General features: G+C 36.7%; 8 protein-coding genes across 11 annotated transcripts in view; 5 read left to right on the forward strand and 3 right to left on the reverse strand.

Annotated features, from left to right (window-relative positions):
- The first annotated feature begins 1,484 nt into the window (after positions 1-1,484).
- LOC122635734 (forkhead box protein C1-B-like) lies at positions 1,485-2,404 on the forward strand. Its single transcript, XM_043826286.1, has one exon. It carries the CDS (start codon positions 1,556-1,558, stop codon positions 2,402-2,404), a length of 849 nt encoding a protein of 282 aa, XP_043682221.1. The 5' UTR covers positions 1,485-1,555.
- LOC122635732 (GDP-mannose 4,6 dehydratase) lies at positions 2,395-5,110 on the reverse strand. Its single transcript, XM_043826281.1, has 7 exons — positions 4,810-5,110; positions 4,391-4,633; positions 4,111-4,303; positions 3,803-4,035; positions 3,514-3,729; positions 3,369-3,437; positions 2,395-3,268 (listed from the first exon to the last, which is right to left on the reverse strand). Exons 1-7 carry the CDS (start codon positions 4,861-4,863, stop codon positions 3,206-3,208), a joined length of 1,071 nt encoding a protein of 356 aa, XP_043682216.1. The 5' UTR covers positions 4,864-5,110; the 3' UTR covers positions 2,395-3,205.
- Positions 5,111-5,264: 154 nt separating this feature from the next.
- LOC122635733 lies at positions 5,265-6,995 on the forward strand. 2 transcript variants are annotated; one of them, XM_043826285.1, is made up of 3 exons: positions 5,265-5,545; positions 5,609-5,890; positions 5,964-6,140. In XM_043826285.1, the coding sequence occupies exons 1-3, from the start codon at positions 5,420-5,422 to the stop codon at positions 5,994-5,996; spliced, it is 441 nt and encodes a 146-aa protein (XP_043682220.1). In that variant the 5' UTR covers positions 5,265-5,419; the 3' UTR covers positions 5,997-6,140. The 2 variants fall into 2 exon arrangements, with proteins under 2 accessions (XP_043682220.1, XP_043682219.1); XM_043826284.1 differs by having other exon boundaries at positions 5,609-6,995.
- On the reverse strand, positions 6,527-8,063 carry LOC122635735 (protein SGT1 homolog). The gene is made up of 5 exons (XM_043826287.1): positions 7,893-8,063; positions 7,681-7,791; positions 7,390-7,591; positions 7,091-7,290; positions 6,527-6,956 (listed from the first exon to the last, which is right to left on the reverse strand). The coding sequence occupies exons 1-5, from the start codon at positions 7,932-7,934 to the stop codon at positions 6,849-6,851; spliced, it is 663 nt and encodes a 220-aa protein (XP_043682222.1). The 5' UTR covers positions 7,935-8,063; the 3' UTR covers positions 6,527-6,848.
- A 477-nt stretch (positions 8,064-8,540) lies between these two features.
- On the forward strand, positions 8,541-10,100 carry LOC122635752 (transmembrane emp24 domain-containing protein bai). Its single transcript, XM_043826334.1, has 5 exons — positions 8,541-8,876; positions 9,071-9,200; positions 9,348-9,418; positions 9,511-9,637; positions 9,732-10,100. Exons 1-5 carry the CDS (start codon positions 8,697-8,699, stop codon positions 9,851-9,853), a joined length of 630 nt encoding a protein of 209 aa, XP_043682269.1. The 5' UTR covers positions 8,541-8,696; the 3' UTR covers positions 9,854-10,100.
- A 252-nt stretch (positions 10,101-10,352) lies between these two features.
- On the forward strand, positions 10,353-11,361 carry LOC122635754 (iron-sulfur cluster assembly 2 homolog, mitochondrial). The gene is made up of 3 exons (XM_043826336.1): positions 10,353-10,578; positions 10,800-11,021; positions 11,101-11,361. Exons 1-3 carry the CDS (start codon positions 10,502-10,504, stop codon positions 11,276-11,278), a joined length of 477 nt encoding a protein of 158 aa, XP_043682271.1. The 5' UTR covers positions 10,353-10,501; the 3' UTR covers positions 11,279-11,361.
- A 212-nt stretch (positions 11,362-11,573) lies between these two features.
- Positions 11,574-13,803, reverse strand: LOC122635749 (protein phosphatase 1 regulatory subunit 21). 3 transcript variants are annotated; one of them, XM_043826319.1, is made up of 5 exons: positions 13,530-13,803; positions 13,338-13,385; positions 12,537-13,211; positions 12,287-12,433; positions 11,574-12,201 (listed from the first exon to the last, which is right to left on the reverse strand). In XM_043826319.1, the coding sequence occupies exons 1-5, from the start codon at positions 13,590-13,592 to the stop codon at positions 11,896-11,898; spliced, it is 1,239 nt and encodes a 412-aa protein (XP_043682254.1). In that variant the 5' UTR covers positions 13,593-13,803; the 3' UTR covers positions 11,574-11,895. The 3 variants fall into 3 exon arrangements, with proteins under 3 accessions (XP_043682254.1, XP_043682253.1, XP_043682251.1); XM_043826318.1 differs by having other exon boundaries at positions 11,574-11,895; positions 11,968-12,201; positions 12,537-13,385; XM_043826316.1 differs by having other exon boundaries at positions 12,537-13,385.
- A 641-nt stretch (positions 13,804-14,444) lies between these two features.
- LOC122635750 (RNA-binding protein Musashi homolog 2) overlaps positions 14,445-17,286 on the forward strand; it is a 75,207-nt gene continuing 72,365 nt past the window's right edge. The window contains exon 1 of the mRNA XM_043826321.1: positions 14,445-14,613. The gene's annotated coding sequence lies outside the window, so the exon portion shown is untranslated. The remainder of the gene's footprint in view (positions 14,614-17,286) is intronic.

Genomic DNA, 17,286 nt, shown 5'->3' on the forward strand with positions numbered 1-17,286 from the left:
GAAGAAGAGAATTTCAGAAACGAATATTTTTATCCTTCACTTTGCGCACGTAATCGTTCGTGAAACGTCCAAGTTGCTGAGACATCCTGAATCTGAAATTAATCTGGAAACATTTACACATATACGTATATAAATATATACATTTTCAAAGCCATCATTTTGCAGGAGCTCGCTACAAGTACAAAAAGGAAAAGGAAGACCTACGAGGGCACCGCGCGAGGTTATAGAAACATATTTACATTGTCATTTCTTTTAATGCCTAGCAAATATACCTAAGCTAAAGTCGAGATTCCAATTGGTCGAACTACCTGTCTTTACATTTACTAACTTTCCAATTACCACGACAGAAATAACGAGACGGTTACGTGAGAAACGATCCTAGGAAAGATGTTAAAGAGTGACCTAACGACGAGTCGAAGATTACTTTAACGTAAATAATTAGGTCTTTTAGATAATGATTCGCGTTCGATTCGAAATAATGATCGATAAGACGCAGAGAGAAAATCAGTAGGAAGAAGGAAAGGATCGACGCGGTAGAGAGACTTTACGCGCTGTTAATTTTCTCACAGTCGTAAACGTCGCAAAAGCAACAATCCAAAGTCAAGACGGCAGACGCCGCTATAGATCTTATCAATAATCAAGGATTTCGATAAAACGTAGTTGATTTTCGATCGATTTGATCCAACTTGATCCCATACTAATGAAAAGGAGAGGAAGGTTTCTCCCTTTGCATAAGTAACGATCGCTTCCCGCGCGTTAGCTTCCTCCGGGATAAAGTCTAAAATCGGTCTCGGCTTAAACGAGAGCAGTAAATCGTCGCGCTTTTTCGGAAGAGACAAGGCGCTCCCTCGTCTATCTCTCTGTTTTTCGAGGAGATGCCGAACATAGTTCGAATACGTAGCCCCTTCATCGCGCATATCCACTTTGATTTGTTTCTTCAACAAATTTGTCTCTTCAAATTCTTTTCGTATCACAACCATCGGGCACGTAATAAAACAAGAAGAATAATAAAGAGAAAAATACAGGTCGTCAGCATCTCGGAAAATTTTTTCAAAAGCAACGCCCCCCTCCCGTTCGCGACGCAAGGGAAAATAATAAGAAGAAGAGCGTTTCCAAGAAAGCGAACGCCTTCTCGGTATAATTACCCACGACTGCGTTTACATATTGGCTCGGTTACTGGCGGCGTGGGTGTTAGGAGAGCATATGTGTAAACAGTAATAAAACATGTTAGTCGTGGGGCTCCTGGACCGATCCGGAGCGTCCACCTCCTCCCGATCGTCAGCGAACGCCAAACGAGAACGTTCCTTGGAAAGCTGCCGATGGGCGGGGCTGGACCAGCCTCTAAGATCTCTCCCTGTCAAATTAAAGGCCCTAAAGAGCTTAGAAGAATCGGTTTAACGAGCCGAAGATTGCGGAAAACGCAGTCTCGCGCGAGCGACGTGCTGGCACGTCGAGTTCTTCGAGACGTTCTTCGAGACGTTCTTCGAGACGTTCTTCGAGACGTTCTTCGACGAAGCGCGTTCGATGTAGAAGAGAGATATACCCGAACCAATCAATGATGGAACCAAATGGGAATTATCATCGAGAATCCTTATTGTCGGCGAGGAATCAAAGATTTCTCGAATTATCTGGGAGCAACGATCTTGGCAATTGGACCAGAGAGATGTTACCAACCATCTGTACTTTGCCGACCGAATATTATAACATCACTGGAGTCCCAGAAATGTTCAGATTGGAGACTAATCGAACGTCGACCACCACGAGTATGAACAGCCCTCGTTATCATCATCTCTCCTGCTGGACCTTACCTCTGATCGGTTACAAAGTAAACCACTCGCCTCGTTACGAGAAACCACCTTATTCTTACATAGCCCTGATAGCCATGGCCATAAATTCGTCGCCGAAACAAAGACTCACTCTGTCCGGTATCTACAAGTTCATCATGGAGAGGTTCCCTTATTATAGAGAAAATCGGCAGGGCTGGCAGAACAGTATTAGACATAATCTAAGCTTGAACGATTGCTTCGTCAAAATACCACGTGACAAGAGTAATCCCGACGAGGACGAGGAACATGGTGCGGCTGGCAAAGGCAGTTATTGGTGTCTCGATCCATCCGCCAACGAAATGTTCGAGCATGGTAATTACAGGCGTAGGAGAACTCGCAAGCAGCGTGCCTTTTCGCAGAACAAAGATGAGTCGCGAAGATCTTTGTTGCGACTCATAGAGGACGATCAAGGAAAGATCGAGAGATGGTGCGACAGCGTTGAAATTAGAACCAGAGATAACGATGCGGAGAAGGAGAAGGAAGTGGATTACGCGAGTGGTTCGGAACGTTGCGTTAAATCGACCATGTTCACGATCGATAACATCTTACGAAAGGCTGCGCCCGAGGCTAAAAGTTAAACTTCTATTCCTTGTAAATCCTCCATTAATTTTCTCTTATTTCTATTTATTCGAGAGAGACGGAATGTGTTCCATTTCTTCGGTCGTAGCGTTGCTCCCCTTCTTCTTTTTCTTCTTCCTCTTCTTGTATATACAAAGACTAAAATGTATAACTAAAATGTAAAGCTAGCGTACGATACATAATACGTTACATTGTAGTTACATGTATTAGGTACGAATTAAACTACGACGTAAGAGCCGTTACTTTGGTGGAAGACAATAAAATGGTGATACACATCTTCTTCTACCGTTTGTGCGTACAGCTTGTATGTAAAGCTTTCATAAAAAATATCCTATGTTTATGTACACGCTTCGCAAGGAGCCTTCGTCTCTATCATAAATCAATTTATAAACAGCCATCGGTTCCTTGCACGCAACCCGCGGACGCAAACATATGCATTCGAGACTCGTACGACATTTAATAAAAGAGTATGCGTTTTTCTTTCGAATGCTATCAAATGAATGTTTGTGTATCTTATATTGCGTAGATTCTAGTTAAAAAGAAACTTATATACTTCGTATATAAACAATTCGTTCCTGCTAATTCGTTTGTTGTACGATTTATAATACTTGGAAAAGGATCCTATAGCCTTCTTACCTTACAACTTGAATATTCTTACTTTGTAGAAATGCAATAATGTGTGATACCGACGTGTGGATTATTTATATCATATCTAGCTGTTGCATATATCTCACGATATGCAAATATATAGGACGTTTTTCATATCTTTGTGTAATTATCTGGATTAAAATAAAATGACACTAAGCGTTCGGATTTTTTCTCATTAGATTTAGGTCGAAATCCATCATATCTTTAACTAACGCCTGCAATAGCATAATAAACGATTAAATGAAATCCTTCGAAGTTAGATCAAAGCATACAAGCAATCTCGTTATGGGAAACGACGAATAAATTAAAACGAACCTCGAATGTAACGGTCGGTTTCCATCCAAATTTTTCCTTTGCTTTAGTTGCATCACCCAAAAGAACATCCTGTATGATAAATATTTCGTATAAATAAGGCCAATCGAATCTATCTTGAATACTAGCATTTCTATTTGATTCTTACAACTTCCGTAGGTCGAAAGTATTTTGGGTTAACTCGTACTAATATTTTTTCGTTATCTGCGTCTTTCCCCGTTTCGTTCAATCCCTCTCCTTCCCATTTAATCGTACGTCCGATGTGTTGGAACGCAGCCTCTACAAATTCTCTGACACTGTGAGTCTCCCCCGTGGCTATAACGTAATCGTCTGGCGTTGATTGTTGAAGCATAAGCCACATTGCCTGTAACGCGTGTTTCGATTAAATTAATATACGCATATTAAAATATTCAATGGAGGAAAAGAAGATTACTCACTTCTACGTAATCCTTAGCATGACCCCAGTCCCTTTTGGCATCAAGATTTCCTAATTCAAGAACATCTTGCAAACCTAAATGTATCTTTGCTATAGATCTTGTGACCTTTCTAGTTACAAAATTTTCTCCTCTTCTAGGACTTTCGTGATTGAATAATATACCATTGCAGGCAAACATATTGTAAGCCTCCCTATAATTGACTACTATCCAGAAGCTATACAATTTGGCGCATGCTAAAAATATCATAAATAATAAAATGAAGAAAACAGAGGTATTGTACTAAGGAGAAATTCGGAACGAGCAGTTACCGTACGGGGAACGTGGATAAAATGGAGTCTTTTCATTCTGCGGTACTTCCACTGCCCTTCCGTAAAGTTCAGATGTCGACGCGTGATAAAATTTTACGGATTTTTCTAAACCACACGTTCTTATCGCGTCTAGTAATCTCACGGTTCCTACGGCGTCTACCTCTGCCGTATACTCGCTTACTTCAAAACTTACCTGTAGAATATACGAGATAACTTAGGTATACAAAAAATATATAAATTTGAAGGCGTTACGGTGACGAGTAATTTACGTTATACCAACCATAACGTGACTTTGAGCCGCGAGATTATAAATCTCAGTTGGTTGCACGGAACTGATTACTTTTACCAAACTACTAGAATCGGTCATATCTCCATAATGTAACTTCATTTTACCCTGACGATGACACTTAGGATCCGCATACAAATGCTGAATACGAGCGGTGTTAAAGGAACTCGCTCTTCTAATAATACCATGTACGTTGTATCCCTTTTCTAATAAAAATTCTGCTAAATAGGAACCATCCTAAAACGAAAAGAATAAATATTAATAATCGAATCAAACGAATTTACCTGGCAAATACCACTAAAGTTCGTCTAATTCTCTAATCCTAAATAAAATTTTAGTCAAAAACTCTTGCTCGCAATTTATAACGACACGAAGAAATGACAGATGAACATCTGTCAAAAATGTAAACTTACTTGTCCAGTGATACCCGTGATTAGTGCCACGCGTCTATCATCTCCCGTTGCCATTTTATAAACGGATATCGATTAATTCTTCTTTTTGTACGCTAAAAGTCGAATCTTGCAGTTTTTTTCCTTATAATATTATCGGTGTTTATCAGCATTGATAGCGATAAGTTAGCCATTAATGTACGCCATGTACAATAAAATTATCGATAGTTTAACGACTCCACTATCGAAATTAGAAAAATTGCAATTATTCAAATTTACGCAACGACATTTGCCGCCAATTTAGCTAACAATGATGTAACTCGATATTTTCTTTATCCACCAAATATTAAAAATATTATCAATCTTCGAGAGAGCAATGTATAGAAAACTTTTTAAAAAGGTCTAAGTTCATCTGCGTAAGCAGATGGCGCGACGATATGCAATGAGAGATTAAAATCAAGTTCACAATTGCGATAACCACCATTGGGACGTCTGTCTTATGCAGAGTATGTTACCGTTGATCGATCGTAACGATTGATATAACGAAGATACTAACATAACAATATCATCACTTTTATTTCTTTATTGCTATCCTAACAACAGTGATGTATTATGTATTAGTGTTTTTATTAAAATGGCGAATAATATACAAAAATTAATCAAACTTGTAAACAAAAAATTAAACGAACATAAAGCTTTCAACGATGTGAGTACGAAATTCGAGAACGTAGTGAAGAAAACACGAGATCGTCTTACGAACGTAAGTATGAAAAAAGAATGTTTAGTATGTTATTCTATGATTTAGATCATATATCGATTTTAGAATATCAACAATTCCACCATTATACAACAATTGAAAGATACGTCGATAGAACCAGGAAAACCATTGCCACACAAACTCGTTACTATGTGGCAATGGTATCAACAATTAGTAGGTCTACATACGGTGGAAAAATGCAGACAGCAAGTACTTTTGATACAAGATTGTTTATACAAGTGTCAAGAAAAGAGACGTTACTTTCGTCAGGAAGCATTTGTAATAAGTAATAAAATAAAAGAAATATATGACGAATTGTTAAGGACAAAGAGAGATGATCCAAAATATGTAAGTTTAACGATAATGGAAAATAAAAATCTTCAAGAACAAAGTACAATTACAGAAAAACTAACTTTACTAGAAGAGGAAGAGAAAGATCGCTTCGTACAATTGACAACTGCTATCAAAGAATATCACGACGCGCAAATAATGACTTCTCAAAGGTACAAATACGTATCTATCTTGGCATCTGTAATTGCTGCAATATTTTCGCTTATATGTTCAACGATATATAATAATAAAAGAATAGATGACATGAAGGTAGCTATGTCAAAGGTACAAGAAAATAATAAATCTACCATTATTAAATGTTTTGATTCTTTGCAATTACACGTCGACGAAAAATTATCAAAAGTAAATAAAGAGCAATCGCAAAGTACATGGTTGATTATTGGGAAATGGAGTGCCTATATAATTTCCTCTATTTTGGTTCTAAGAGTATTAATAGGATCCTAAAGAAGATGGGTTTTTGTTAAAGCATTTCATTCTACGGTACTTTTATTAGGCATACTCGATTATGTCGTGATAACAATAACTTTGTTTCTCCTTTTATTTCATTAAATACTTAATTGTGTATTTAGAAGAAATATCAACATTTTCAGAACTTTATATAGATTTAACAAATGAAGCCTGTATCGGTTGAAATACTAATTCAAGAAACTGTTTTATTTGCATCCTTTTACAGGTCCTTTTTATAATTTGGTATTAATATATCTTAAGATTAATAAACAGGAGTATATTTTAACGATATAAAGTTTTGTTTATGTATATAGGTGATTTCCTTATGTAATAAATAAATTAAATTGCAAAATAAGGATATGCACAATACAGAAATTTTTTTTACAATTGAACTCTTGCTTATAATTTAATTGCAAATAAAAGTTTTGTATAAAATCTCAAAAAAAAAATTGCAAGAGTGGGTGTGTGTGTGTGTGTGTGCGCGCGCGCGCGTGTGCAAGTAAATTTTTTATGAATTCCACGATCTCCATTCCATCCCATCTGGTGGTTTCCTTTCCACCTTTCCTTTACCTACTACCGACCAGTTCGTACTTAAAACTGTACCACCTGATTCTAGCTGTTTTATTCAAATAAAAAAAAAAATCAATGACAATCACACAATCTTCATATTTTCAAATACACAAGTACGCAATACTATCTTTATCATATTTCATGCAGCCTTTGTTAATTGTTAAACTAAGTGCTACTTACAAAGGATTTGTTCATTGCACGTCTGACTTCATCAGAACCACTGCCATATATCTGTTGGAAAAGAGCATTAACAGCAGCTTCTCCTTCAGGTTTTTCCTCTGCCTCTTGTTTTTCAATTTCTTTTTCTACCTTATTCCAATCTCTGGATTTTTTGCAGGAACTGGGATACTTTGGTGGCTGATTACCACTTTGAAGTATTTCTTTGAAAGCATTATTTTTTAATAAATTAAATAATCCGCAAAATCAATTTGCCAAAAAATACTCTAATACCATTGAATTCTAAGAAATGAATAATTTACCTTGAGGTATTGGTTCTACCAAATTTTTATCAACTGGATTTCCCTCTAAAGTGGCCCATCTTATACCATCTTGCTTCTTCAATTTTATTTCTATTTTAGATGCTAAAATCTTGTGCGAACATTGATCCGGTACTATTGGATTAGCTAGATCCAACTCCAAACTATAATCGCTACCAGAAGGTAACTTGGCGGATACGCTTAGCTAAAAATTATTACATTTTTTTATGGATATATATAAGAAAAACTATTAAACTCCAAAAAAGTAACATGTCATATTTTACTCTTACATACCGTAGCCTTTTCATAGAAAATTTTTAAATTTTCTATATTTTTGGCGAGAATTGTGATAATAATATGCGTTTCTGTTTGATACCAATCATGTTTGATCTTCGGGATTGGCATCTACAACAAATGGAGATGCTATGTAGAATTTCTATTGTACAGAAATTGTTAAAATATATTTTATTAATAACATAGCAATAACATTAGTATGTAATTCTTACGTCATTATCTTGCATTTTAATCGATCCATCTCCATTAGCCATTTAGTGTGTTATCCTTCAAGCTTTGGAGCACTGACAAATGCAAGTTTTCTCAAATCGAAGAAAAAAATCTCGAAAATTCACATTACTCCGAAACGATTTGCTCTGAAAATTTTCTCGCTAGTATCACCAATATTACAGATAATTTTTTAATGTTGGTATGAATCTCAAAGTTCAATGACCAATCGGCTGCTCGCGCCTTTACTTGGTTACCAAATAAATTAATGACATGAGAAATGACATTTTTAAATAGAATACTTTTATCGTTCGTATAAGATATTGGTTTTATTATTATTTTTTTTTTAAGAACTTGAAATTTTCTATTCAATAAATGTGTATACCGTTGCATACATATGAATTTACCGCCATTTACAATTAGAAGCTTCAATTCTATCGAATGCAAACAGTACTGCCAATAGTCAAATCTGCTATTTATTTCTGATATAATAGAAGCCTGTGAGATTACGTTATATATTATATAGACGATATAATGAGATAATAAGAGTCATATGATCGAAAGAATATATACCGCGTAATGCGAGACAATATCTTTACTGTAACAATTTTCTCGGTCGTAAGGTCGACACATAGGTGTGCGACCTAATACTAATTATAAATTCCACATAACTCCTAATGGCTGCCAACTCATCAGAATGTTGACAAACGAGCAATACGTCTTATAATATTTTTAGAAAAATATCGATTTATTTTCAACTATTTAAAAGAAAATTGTTTATTCTTATCGTCGAATAAAAGTAAATCACGATGAATAATACGAGCATCGGAATAATTCTTCTAATTTTAATGGTAACTAATGTCAACTGTATCAGCTGGTATTTGGAACCAAATACTCACAAGTGTTTAAAAGAAGATGTTCAAGCAAATGTACTGGTTACGGGAGAATACGATGTTTCCGAAGCAATGGGTCAAAAAGTTGATTACGTGGTACTTATTCTCTTTTTTTTTTTCTTGAAAAGTTTTTCGAAGTGTTTATAGATTATATATCACTAACCTACAATATGTTACGATTATTTAGTTTATTCCAGCAGTGCTATTTTTTTTTTGTTATTACGAAGTGACGATCATGCATTACTTCTTTATGCTTAAAAATTACTTATCTATTAATATTAATATTTTAGATCAAAGATACCAAAGGACATATACTTTCTCAGAAAGAAGATATTCCACATGCAAAATTATTAAAGTTTTCATTTATTACCGAAACAGCGGATACCTTCGAAGTTTGTTTCATTTCACATGTGCCAAGTCGTAAGTAATCAAAGTTATAATTATAATATTTTATAATGTCATGCGTGGGATATGCGTTATTATAAGTAGGAGACATCTATAAATACTTATTAAAATGATAATAACTTGTTCAAGACTATGTTAAATTGTCTATACAAACTTTTTCAGATCAACGTGGTATGAAACAAGAAATTACCCTTGTTACAAAACGTGGTATTGAAACAAAAAATTATGAAGGTGTAAGTTATTAATGCATTGAAAATTAATTCAGACTGTTCCATCTATTTTGACTTCGTATATACATACATATATATATTAATTATTAATCCAGATTGCAGAAGCAGCCAAATTGAAACCTGTGGAAGTAGAATTAAAACGCTTGGAAGATTTATCCGAAGTTATAGTACAAGATTTTGCACGAATGCGTAAGAATGAAGAGGAAATGAGGGATACTAATGGTATAATTAGATTTTTGTTATTTTTCAAGATCAAAACGGTTGATGCAATTGAAATGTAAAAATAATATTAACACTCTTATTTTTTTTCTTTCAGAGACAACCAATGCTCGTGTGTTGTATTTCAGTATATTTTCTATATGTTGTCTTTTAGGACTCTCTACTTTGCAAGTGTTTTATTTAAGACGTTTTTTCAGAGCAAAGAAACTGATAGAGTAGAAAATGTATTCTTTCCATTCAGAATATATCGAACGATATGTCGCAATTTCGCATGAAATTACATTTGGAAAGATCAAATAACTTTTTTAAAAATAATAAGAATTGTATCAAAAATACGTGAATATGTCATGCGTATCGTTAAGATTGTTGTACAAAGTAATATCTAATCATCTCAATCCATTGCAAGTTTTCTATTCTCGATTGTATAACTCTGATTAAAGACATATTGAATTTGTCAAGTGACAAATGTATTGATCTAATTACTAATTTGGCCGGTATTTAACGCAATAATTGCTTACAATATACACACACACACATATATATATGTATGTATATATTGGTTTCGTTTTTGTTATCTTCAAATTCTTTTTTTAAACCATTGCGTTGTGAATTCAATATCCATTTGATTTGTTCAATTCGACTCAAACATATATATAAATGTAATAAATCATTCAATAAATGATACACGATTTGAAAATATCCGCCGATATGACGTAGAACGAGAGTAGCCATTTACATTAACGCTTTCCCTTTCGACCAATTAAAGTTTCTCTCGAAGTGAACACGTGTGTGTAGCGTGTATTTACTATATACTTCTTGGGTCACGTACACATGTAAATCGATAGCGACAAGGTTTAGGTTAGGAAGATGGCGAAACTGAGACGCGCGGTTTGGGGTCTTTCGTCCAATTTTGCGTCTAATCGGTACTTTTCTCGTTTATTAACGTAAGTGATCCTTCAACGCGTACTTTTCCTTTACTCATAATTAGTTCTTTATTATGGAAAAGTTTCGTACTTGTCGAATTTACATGTCGTCGCGTGACGACGACATTTATATGATTTGAAATTGAAGGAAACAGGTTCATAAATCATAAATCGTTTTTTTAAAGTAATAAAGATTTATTGTAAAATCTCTTATAGTGATAAAATTTGTCAAAAATCCACAGTGCACCATGGTGCAATATCCACACGACTTTGTCACTTAATGGATTCTCCTCGAATACTGCCGTTGCCACCAATAATGCATTGATTATCAGCGATAGTTGCGTGAAACGTCTCAAAGAAATAGCAAACGAAAACGCATGTTTGAGAGTTACTGTAGAAGGTGGAGGCTGTTCCGGATTTCAATATAAATTTGATTTGGATTCGAACATACACGAAGACGATAAGTAGGAGTTAAGAATGTGTTATAGCGCTTGACAAGTGCAGAAAGTGTGACATAAATGTATAGATGTATTTTTGTTGCAGAATATTTCAGAAGGATGGTGCTAAGGTGATTATAGATTCGACGTCTTTAGAATATATAAAAGGGGCAACTGTAGAATATCACACAGAGTTAATACGTTCTGCGTTTAGGATAATCAATAATCCTTTAGCGGAACAGGGATGTAGTTGCGGTGCTAGTTTTTCCATTAAAATGAATTAATTTTCTTACGTATTATTTTGTAGCTAGATATCGATAGGGATCTACCTTATATGTATTATACTTATAAATCTCTGCAATTTCAAGATCTATCTTATTCCCTCTCTCTCTTGATTATTATTACAAATATATGTCCGTATCCCGCAGAACGAGAAACTTGTACAAAGGTACGTCGTAAGTGTAAGCTTTCGAACGATTCTTAAACCGGTGAATAAGATTGTATCTATAGAGCGTACAAGATAGCGTTATTGTTTGAAAAATGTTGATATACTTGTTGGGAAATGAAAGAAATTGAGGATTATCTTTGATATAATATATTTCCTATCTAATACTTTGTTCATAATATTTTCGAAGAGCATATTCGATAGTAATATTTTATTTTGATTTCATAAATAACATAACACGTAACAGAGTCAGAGAGCGTTTCGGCCTGTGTTGTCTTGCTAAAAATCCGAGTACGAAGATAGATGGTAATACATTGCTCGTCTGGTATGAATTCTTTATATACATAACTTTAAATCGATTGATGAATATGATTATACTAATATTATCAATGGAATGTCTCTGATCAATGGTCGGGAACCGAGTATAAATCACTTTTGTTTTCCTTTTTTATTGTTCTATAAAGTAATAGCAAAGGGATGTGTTAACCTTAAAAATACGATACGACGAAACATTGAATGTCTTTTTACCTTGTTTGCCAATTCAAATTTTAATTGTTGGATTTCTTCTGTCTGACAAATAAGCTTATCGTTCATATTAGCAAGATGCTCGCTCATCGTACTGAGCTGTGCTTTATAATTTCCTTCTTGAGTCTCTTTATCCTTTTGCAGGCTATTACAGTTGGATAGCGCTTCCAAAAGTGCCACCTCGCATTTTTCTCTTTTCGACTCGCATGTGTCTAAATGTGCGTGCATAACTTCGCTCTAAAATAATAGGTATTATTTTTTAATAAAAACGATCATGCACCTCGGAATATAGATATTGATAAGAGCGTAACAATATAATCACATTAGCAGCCATGGCCAAATTTTTAACGTGACAAATGTGCTTTTCCATTATTAATTTGTTTATCTCATCGAGAAAGTATTCTCTTATTTTTCCTTCGCGAGCTTCTATTTCCTCGGGCAATGCAAATGGCGCGTGTAACCTTCCAATCTGCGAACGGCGCAATAAACATTAGACTATCGGTAAAGCATCTTGAAATTAAAAAAAAAAAAAAAAAAAAAGAAAGAAAAAGAGAGAAAGAAAAGGAAACTACCATATTATTTATTCGCACGGGATTGAGAGATTCCTTTGCGATCGATCTGTTTGTTTCTTGCTCTTTCTGTTCGTACTCGTCATATTTGATCTTAACGATGTGATACTGCGTTTTCCAATGATGCAATTCTTTTTCTATGTCGTAAGATTTCGTGGACTCGTAATCGCTTCTTTCGTCGGTCAATTTTTGAATTTTACCGTCGTTAAAAGATTTCGATGATCTACGAGAGGGAGAGGGAGATGAAACAGGAGAAGAATCTATTTGATAATGATTAGATAGTCCTGCTCTTTGTTCGCATTCGTATCCTTCCCTCTTGCCTTCTGTACTGGACCACGATATAGTTTCTTCTTGCCTTTGCTTCTCGTTAAGTTTTCTTTGTAAATCATTTCTCTCCCTGTCTAACTTGTCGATCTCTCTGCGATGCTGACAATCTAATTCTACTTTAGATTTTTCAACGCGCTCCAACTTATATTCTAACTCTTGTATTCTTTCGCTTAAACTTTCAATTTCACTATCCTTGTCGGCTATTTGCGACAGCAATTGGGCATTTTCAACTATTTTCTTTTGAAATTCTTCGTCTAAGATATGATTAGACGAGGCAGGTACTTGAGTATTGTTATCCGACAGCTTGCCTTTCCCTTTCCTGGATTTGTTTTGTGCTTTATCAAGTTCTTCCTGCAATACAGTTATACGTTTTGTCAACTGTTGATTGCGGAAAGTTAGACTATCTATTTCTTGTTCGGCTCTACGGAATTCTACTTCTTTCTCTTTTAATTGTTCTCGTATTTCTGCATTACGTGCCTGTTCATCGATCACAGCCTTCTTTAGAACGTTCGCCTGAGCACGAATCTGCAAATAAAATATTTTTTTTTTTAGATTTGGGTAGATATCGTTCGAAAAAATAGGTCGCAAGTATCGAGGGAAGACGAGGTAACAGATGGTAAACGAAGGTATTCCTATGTGGATTTACGTTATTCCATTGGATTTGCTCACTTTCGAATATTCCGTGGCTATCTTTTGATATTTCGTTTGCAGTTGCCCATCGACTCCCTCCATAACTTTGTTCCACCGTCTTTCCGTCCTTATCGCGCTACTCTAATTTCACGATATATATACCAATTTAACAATCCGGCATTGTTATAATATTCGCCGCATAGCACTTCCTGTCGCAGGGCACATATCAACCCCGAAAACGAATGACACCTTCCGCGAATAATTCATAAGTCTCTATAGCAAGTAACGAACGAACGAACGAACGAACGAACGACGAACGACGAACGACGAACGACGAACGAACGAACGAACGAAAGGAAGCCACACTGTGCGAGATTGACCGTATCAGTTACGAAAGCTTAGAAGCTAGAAACATGCAAGAGCTTAAGCGAAACGTCCCTCTTTCTCCGTATCTCTTATATATCTATCGAGTTTGATACTCGGTGCAACAGCACGCACCACCGAGTGACAGCCAATTGTCAAGATACGCCGCAAATCGGGAACAAGTTGATCGCACTTGCGTTTCGCGGATGTATTAGGAATTCGATCGGTATTTTACCGACGGTAGGAAGAGATTTATATCGACGAAACAAAACAAAAAAAAGAAGGTACATTTTTTCACGCCTCTTGAAAGATTTAGTTCTTGCGAACGGTTGGTAATACGGAACGCGATGTAATGCGATAATAATGGAATTTCATCTTTGAATAATTGTGCCAGATGCCTTTCTCGCCCGCTTGTTTTTTCGACGACCACGTATCATTTTTATTAGAAACGATATAAACTCGATCGAACGACAATCGCGATCGATCGTTAAAAATATTACGCTTAATATCGATCGATCGTTTCTTCAAGGTACTGACTTTCTTCCTTTCGCCGATAGGTAGCGCTCCAAACGGTCGCGTCGATCGGCACGATCATTCGGAACGCGCGAACGCAAATATGGCGCCGGCCGGCCAATTTCTTCTAGTTGCGTCGAGTTCTCTGCAAGTTTTTCGTTTATAATTCGGTATCGTGAGAATTCTTTCGGAAGGTTCATCGACGGACGAAGCAACGCTCGTTTCATTAACGGAGGATCTTGAGAAGGTAATCAAACGATATCACTGTGTTTTTTCCTTATAGTTTTTTCTTTGCTTCTGCAATATCATCATGGCTATTCGACGTACGTTTCTCGATAGATAACCGTTTCGTCGTTCGCATTTCATGTATCGCGTATTACGTACGTAAAATATTCCGATGCATTCGTCGGTTAAAATAATTTGTTGTCATTTGTCTTTGTTTATTAATCGATGGCAAAATTTATGTACATACGTAATACGCATAAACACGTTACGAAGGCAGCGTGCGAAGACCGTAAACACGAATACAATGCGAACACGTATTCGTTCTTTGATTACTTAACCTTACTTGGAATCGAAGGTATCCGTCGAAAATGTAAATATCTATTTATATATAAACGGATCGAAACTAGAACATAGAATACTTAATCCTGTTTATCGTTATTACCCGGAATATCATCGTCGAACGTACACACGTACGAGGATGAACTGGAAAGCACCCGATATAACAGGAATTGCGCGCACGATATATTTATTGAAGTCTTGCGATTTATAACTTGGAAGATAAGCAGCTTTTATTGCTCTCGTTTTGCATCGTCCTTCGATTCTGTTATTCGCGTGTCAATACTTGGAGACTTTCGAAGACGAGCCTGATTGCTGATAAAGAAGATCGGCGATATGTATGTACGTGCATACACACAGACGCGTATATATGTACAGAGAGAGAGAGAGAGAGAAGGAGCGGAAGACAGTCCATTGCGCAGTTTGCAATTTTAATGCCGGTTATACAAGAGGGAACATTCTCCACCCTCCGAAGGCTCCTGCAAGCCTTTTCTGCCGACGAAAACGCTGAATTTACATTTTCGCTTTTGTGAAAGCCGCAGACACGCTGATGTCGCTTATTAAACATTCTAAAAGTCCGTTAGGAACGATGGTTTATATTCTTCGTCTCTCTCTTTCTCTCTCTCTTCTCCTTCTTCGTCCAGGTTCATCGGTTCCTTACCGGTAAGATTTTTCTGCACTTTTGGCATTTGATTCTTTCTCGTTCTCTCTCTCTCTCTCTCTCTCTCTCTCTCTCTCTCTCTCTCTCTCTCTCTCTCTCTATCTATCTTTTTACTTGATTAGACATTTGTAGCAACACGTGCAAAGGCGTCATTCGCGTCTAATTACGTGTCTCGTCTCTCCGTCTCTCTTCTTTCCTTTTATTCTTTTCTTATCGGCCGTTGGTGTTTATGCGGAACGCGATACCGTGCTCCAAGTGAAATTATACGCGGAGCTAATTACGCATTTAGGTATGCAGGAGGCGATTCGCGCGTGAGGAGGAAAACGAGCGTTGAAACGAAGAGATTTTATAAGACGAACCGAGAGGGAGAGAGTCCTAACGTTCGTTTAAACGTTCTCGCGAGCCTCGTTATTCGCCTATACCAAGTGAGAAATAATTTCCGTTTTGAATCAAAATTTAGTTTTGACTATTTTTTTTTAATTATGCAAGAGGAACAAGAGCAAATGACGATGTTACTTCGCTGCAACAGGTTTCTATTTTTTGCACTTTTTACTTATAGCTTTTCGAGAAGAACGAATCATCGCTATTTCTTTCCCGAAACTATTTCCTTGTGACATTAGACGAGCTCATTAGTTCAAAGTTCGTTATCTTAATGCAAATACTTGCGAAGGTACATTCGTTTCCAGTCGAGCCGTTCATAGATTCTCTCGCAAACTATGTCGGCATTCGTGGCGGTCGTGTAATTTATGGTAAAACGATCCTGCGGTTAGTCTAGAAACGATCATTAGGTATGTATGTGTATACACTCGCACGCACACCTCTTGAGCGTTCTTCCAAATATTTCTAATATCTTCGTTGGATGAACGATTATATCTCGGACGTTTTGCGTGGGAGAAATATGTTTCTATGTCGTATTATGATTTAATGGCGGAAATTTAGGACCATAAAATTCAACCATCTTTCTTATCGATCGGACAGATATTCTTAGGTCTCCGATAATTATTAAATCGTCTCGTGTATGTATTTTTCTATCGTCGCGTTTAGAGACCGTATAACGTAACGTCATTCGAGTGCGACACGGTCGTGATCCGATGGAAGCGAAAAAAAAAGGATCCTACGACGTCATCGAAGGCTATTTATCGTGCCTACCATCGAATTTCCGATGGGACGGAGAGCGAGAGGAAGAGAGAGCGAGAATAGAGAGGGGGAAGAGAAAAACGAAACCGCTCTGGGCATCTTACGAGAATAATTTTCGTCTCGTTGCGACGAAAATGGAGTTCCAACTCGCGAAAAATCGAAGCAAACTACGTCCGTTTCGATGGATATTCGCTCGAAATTAGTCGTGGAACGCGGTAATTGGCATCGAGGAGTTTCGCATCGGCAAACGATCGTGTACACACGTAGGTACGTTTTCCCGTTCCGTACGCGGATCGTCCCTTTATTTCTATCTTTCTCTGATCGTCGCAATTACACTCGGTCCCGCGTCTATTCGTATCTCTTTCTAGCTCGGGAAAGAAGGCTCGGCCGAGCGATCAAAGCTCTTGGTACGGCCACGAGGAGCCTCGGTTGACGTCGATCGCTTCGATTTTCCGTCCTCGCAAGCTTCAACGAGCAGCTTTTTCTATGCTCCCGTACGTTGTATGTCGTACGGGGCAGGCAGGCAAGCCTGTTTTCCCTTTTCATCGCGTGCGAGAGAGA

Source organism: Vespula pensylvanica, chromosome 19 (assembly GCF_014466175.1).
Source record: "Vespula pensylvanica isolate Volc-1 chromosome 19, ASM1446617v1, whole genome shotgun sequence".
Classification (NCBI taxonomy): Eukaryota; Metazoa; Arthropoda; class Insecta; order Hymenoptera; family Vespidae; genus Vespula; species Vespula pensylvanica.

Bases quoted from the DNA above. Each gene is read 5' to 3' on its own strand.
- LOC122635734 (XM_043826286.1), top strand. From the start codon at position 1,556: ATGATGGAACCAAATGGGAATTATCATCGAGAATCCTTATTGTCGGCG.
- LOC122635732 (XM_043826281.1), bottom strand. From the start codon at position 4,863: ATGGCAACGGGAGATGATAGACGCGTGGCACTAATCACGGGTATCACT. The intron at 3,730-3,802 runs GTGAGTAATCTT...CACGCGTTACAG, and splicing joins ATGCTAAGGATTACGTAGAA to GCAATGTGGCTTATGCTTCA. The intron at 3,269-3,368 runs GTTCGTTTTAAT...ATGCTATTGCAG, and splicing joins AACCGACCGTTACATTCGAG to GCGTTAGTTAAAGATATGAT.
- LOC122635733 (XM_043826284.1), top strand. From the start codon at position 5,420: ATGGCGAATAATATACAAAAATTAATCAAACTTGTAAACAAAAAATTA. The intron at 5,546-5,608 runs GTAAGTATGAAA...TATCGATTTTAG, and splicing joins CACGAGATCGTCTTACGAAC to AATATCAACAATTCCACCAT.
- LOC122635735 (XM_043826287.1), bottom strand. From the start codon at position 7,934: ATGGCTAATGGAGATGGATCGATTAAAATGCAAGATAATGAC. The intron at 7,592-7,680 runs GTATGTAAGAGT...AATAATTTTTAG, and splicing joins TTTTCTATGAAAAGGCTACG to CTAAGCGTATCCGCCAAGTT. The intron at 6,957-7,090 runs GTAAGTAGCACT...TGAATAAAACAG, and splicing joins GTGCAATGAACAAATCCTTT to CTAGAATCAGGTGGTACAGT.
- LOC122635752 (XM_043826334.1), top strand. From the start codon at position 8,697: ATGAATAATACGAGCATCGGAATAATTCTTCTAATTTTAATGGTAACT. The intron at 8,877-9,070 runs GTACTTATTCTC...TTAATATTTTAG, and splicing joins GTCAAAAAGTTGATTACGTG to ATCAAAGATACCAAAGGACA. The intron at 9,638-9,731 runs GTATAATTAGAT...TTTTTCTTTCAG, and splicing joins GGAAATGAGGGATACTAATG to AGACAACCAATGCTCGTGTG.
- LOC122635754 (XM_043826336.1), top strand. From the start codon at position 10,502: ATGGCGAAACTGAGACGCGCGGTTTGGGGTCTTTCGTCCAATTTTGCG. The intron at 10,579-10,799 runs GTAAGTGATCCT...AAAAATCCACAG, and splicing joins TACTTTTCTCGTTTATTAAC to TGCACCATGGTGCAATATCC. The intron at 11,022-11,100 runs GTAGGAGTTAAG...TTTTTGTTGCAG, and splicing joins AACATACACGAAGACGATAA to AATATTTCAGAAGGATGGTG.
- LOC122635749 (XM_043826316.1), bottom strand. From the start codon at position 13,592: ATGGAGGGAGTCGATGGGCAACTGCAAACGAAATATCAAAAGATAGCC. The intron at 13,386-13,529 runs GTGAGCAAATCC...TTTTATTTGCAG, and splicing joins TAGCCACGGAATATTCGAAA to ATTCGTGCTCAGGCGAACGT. The intron at 12,434-12,536 runs GTAGTTTCCTTT...CGCCGTTCGCAG, and splicing joins CCGTGCGAATAAATAATATG to ATTGGAAGGTTACACGCGCC.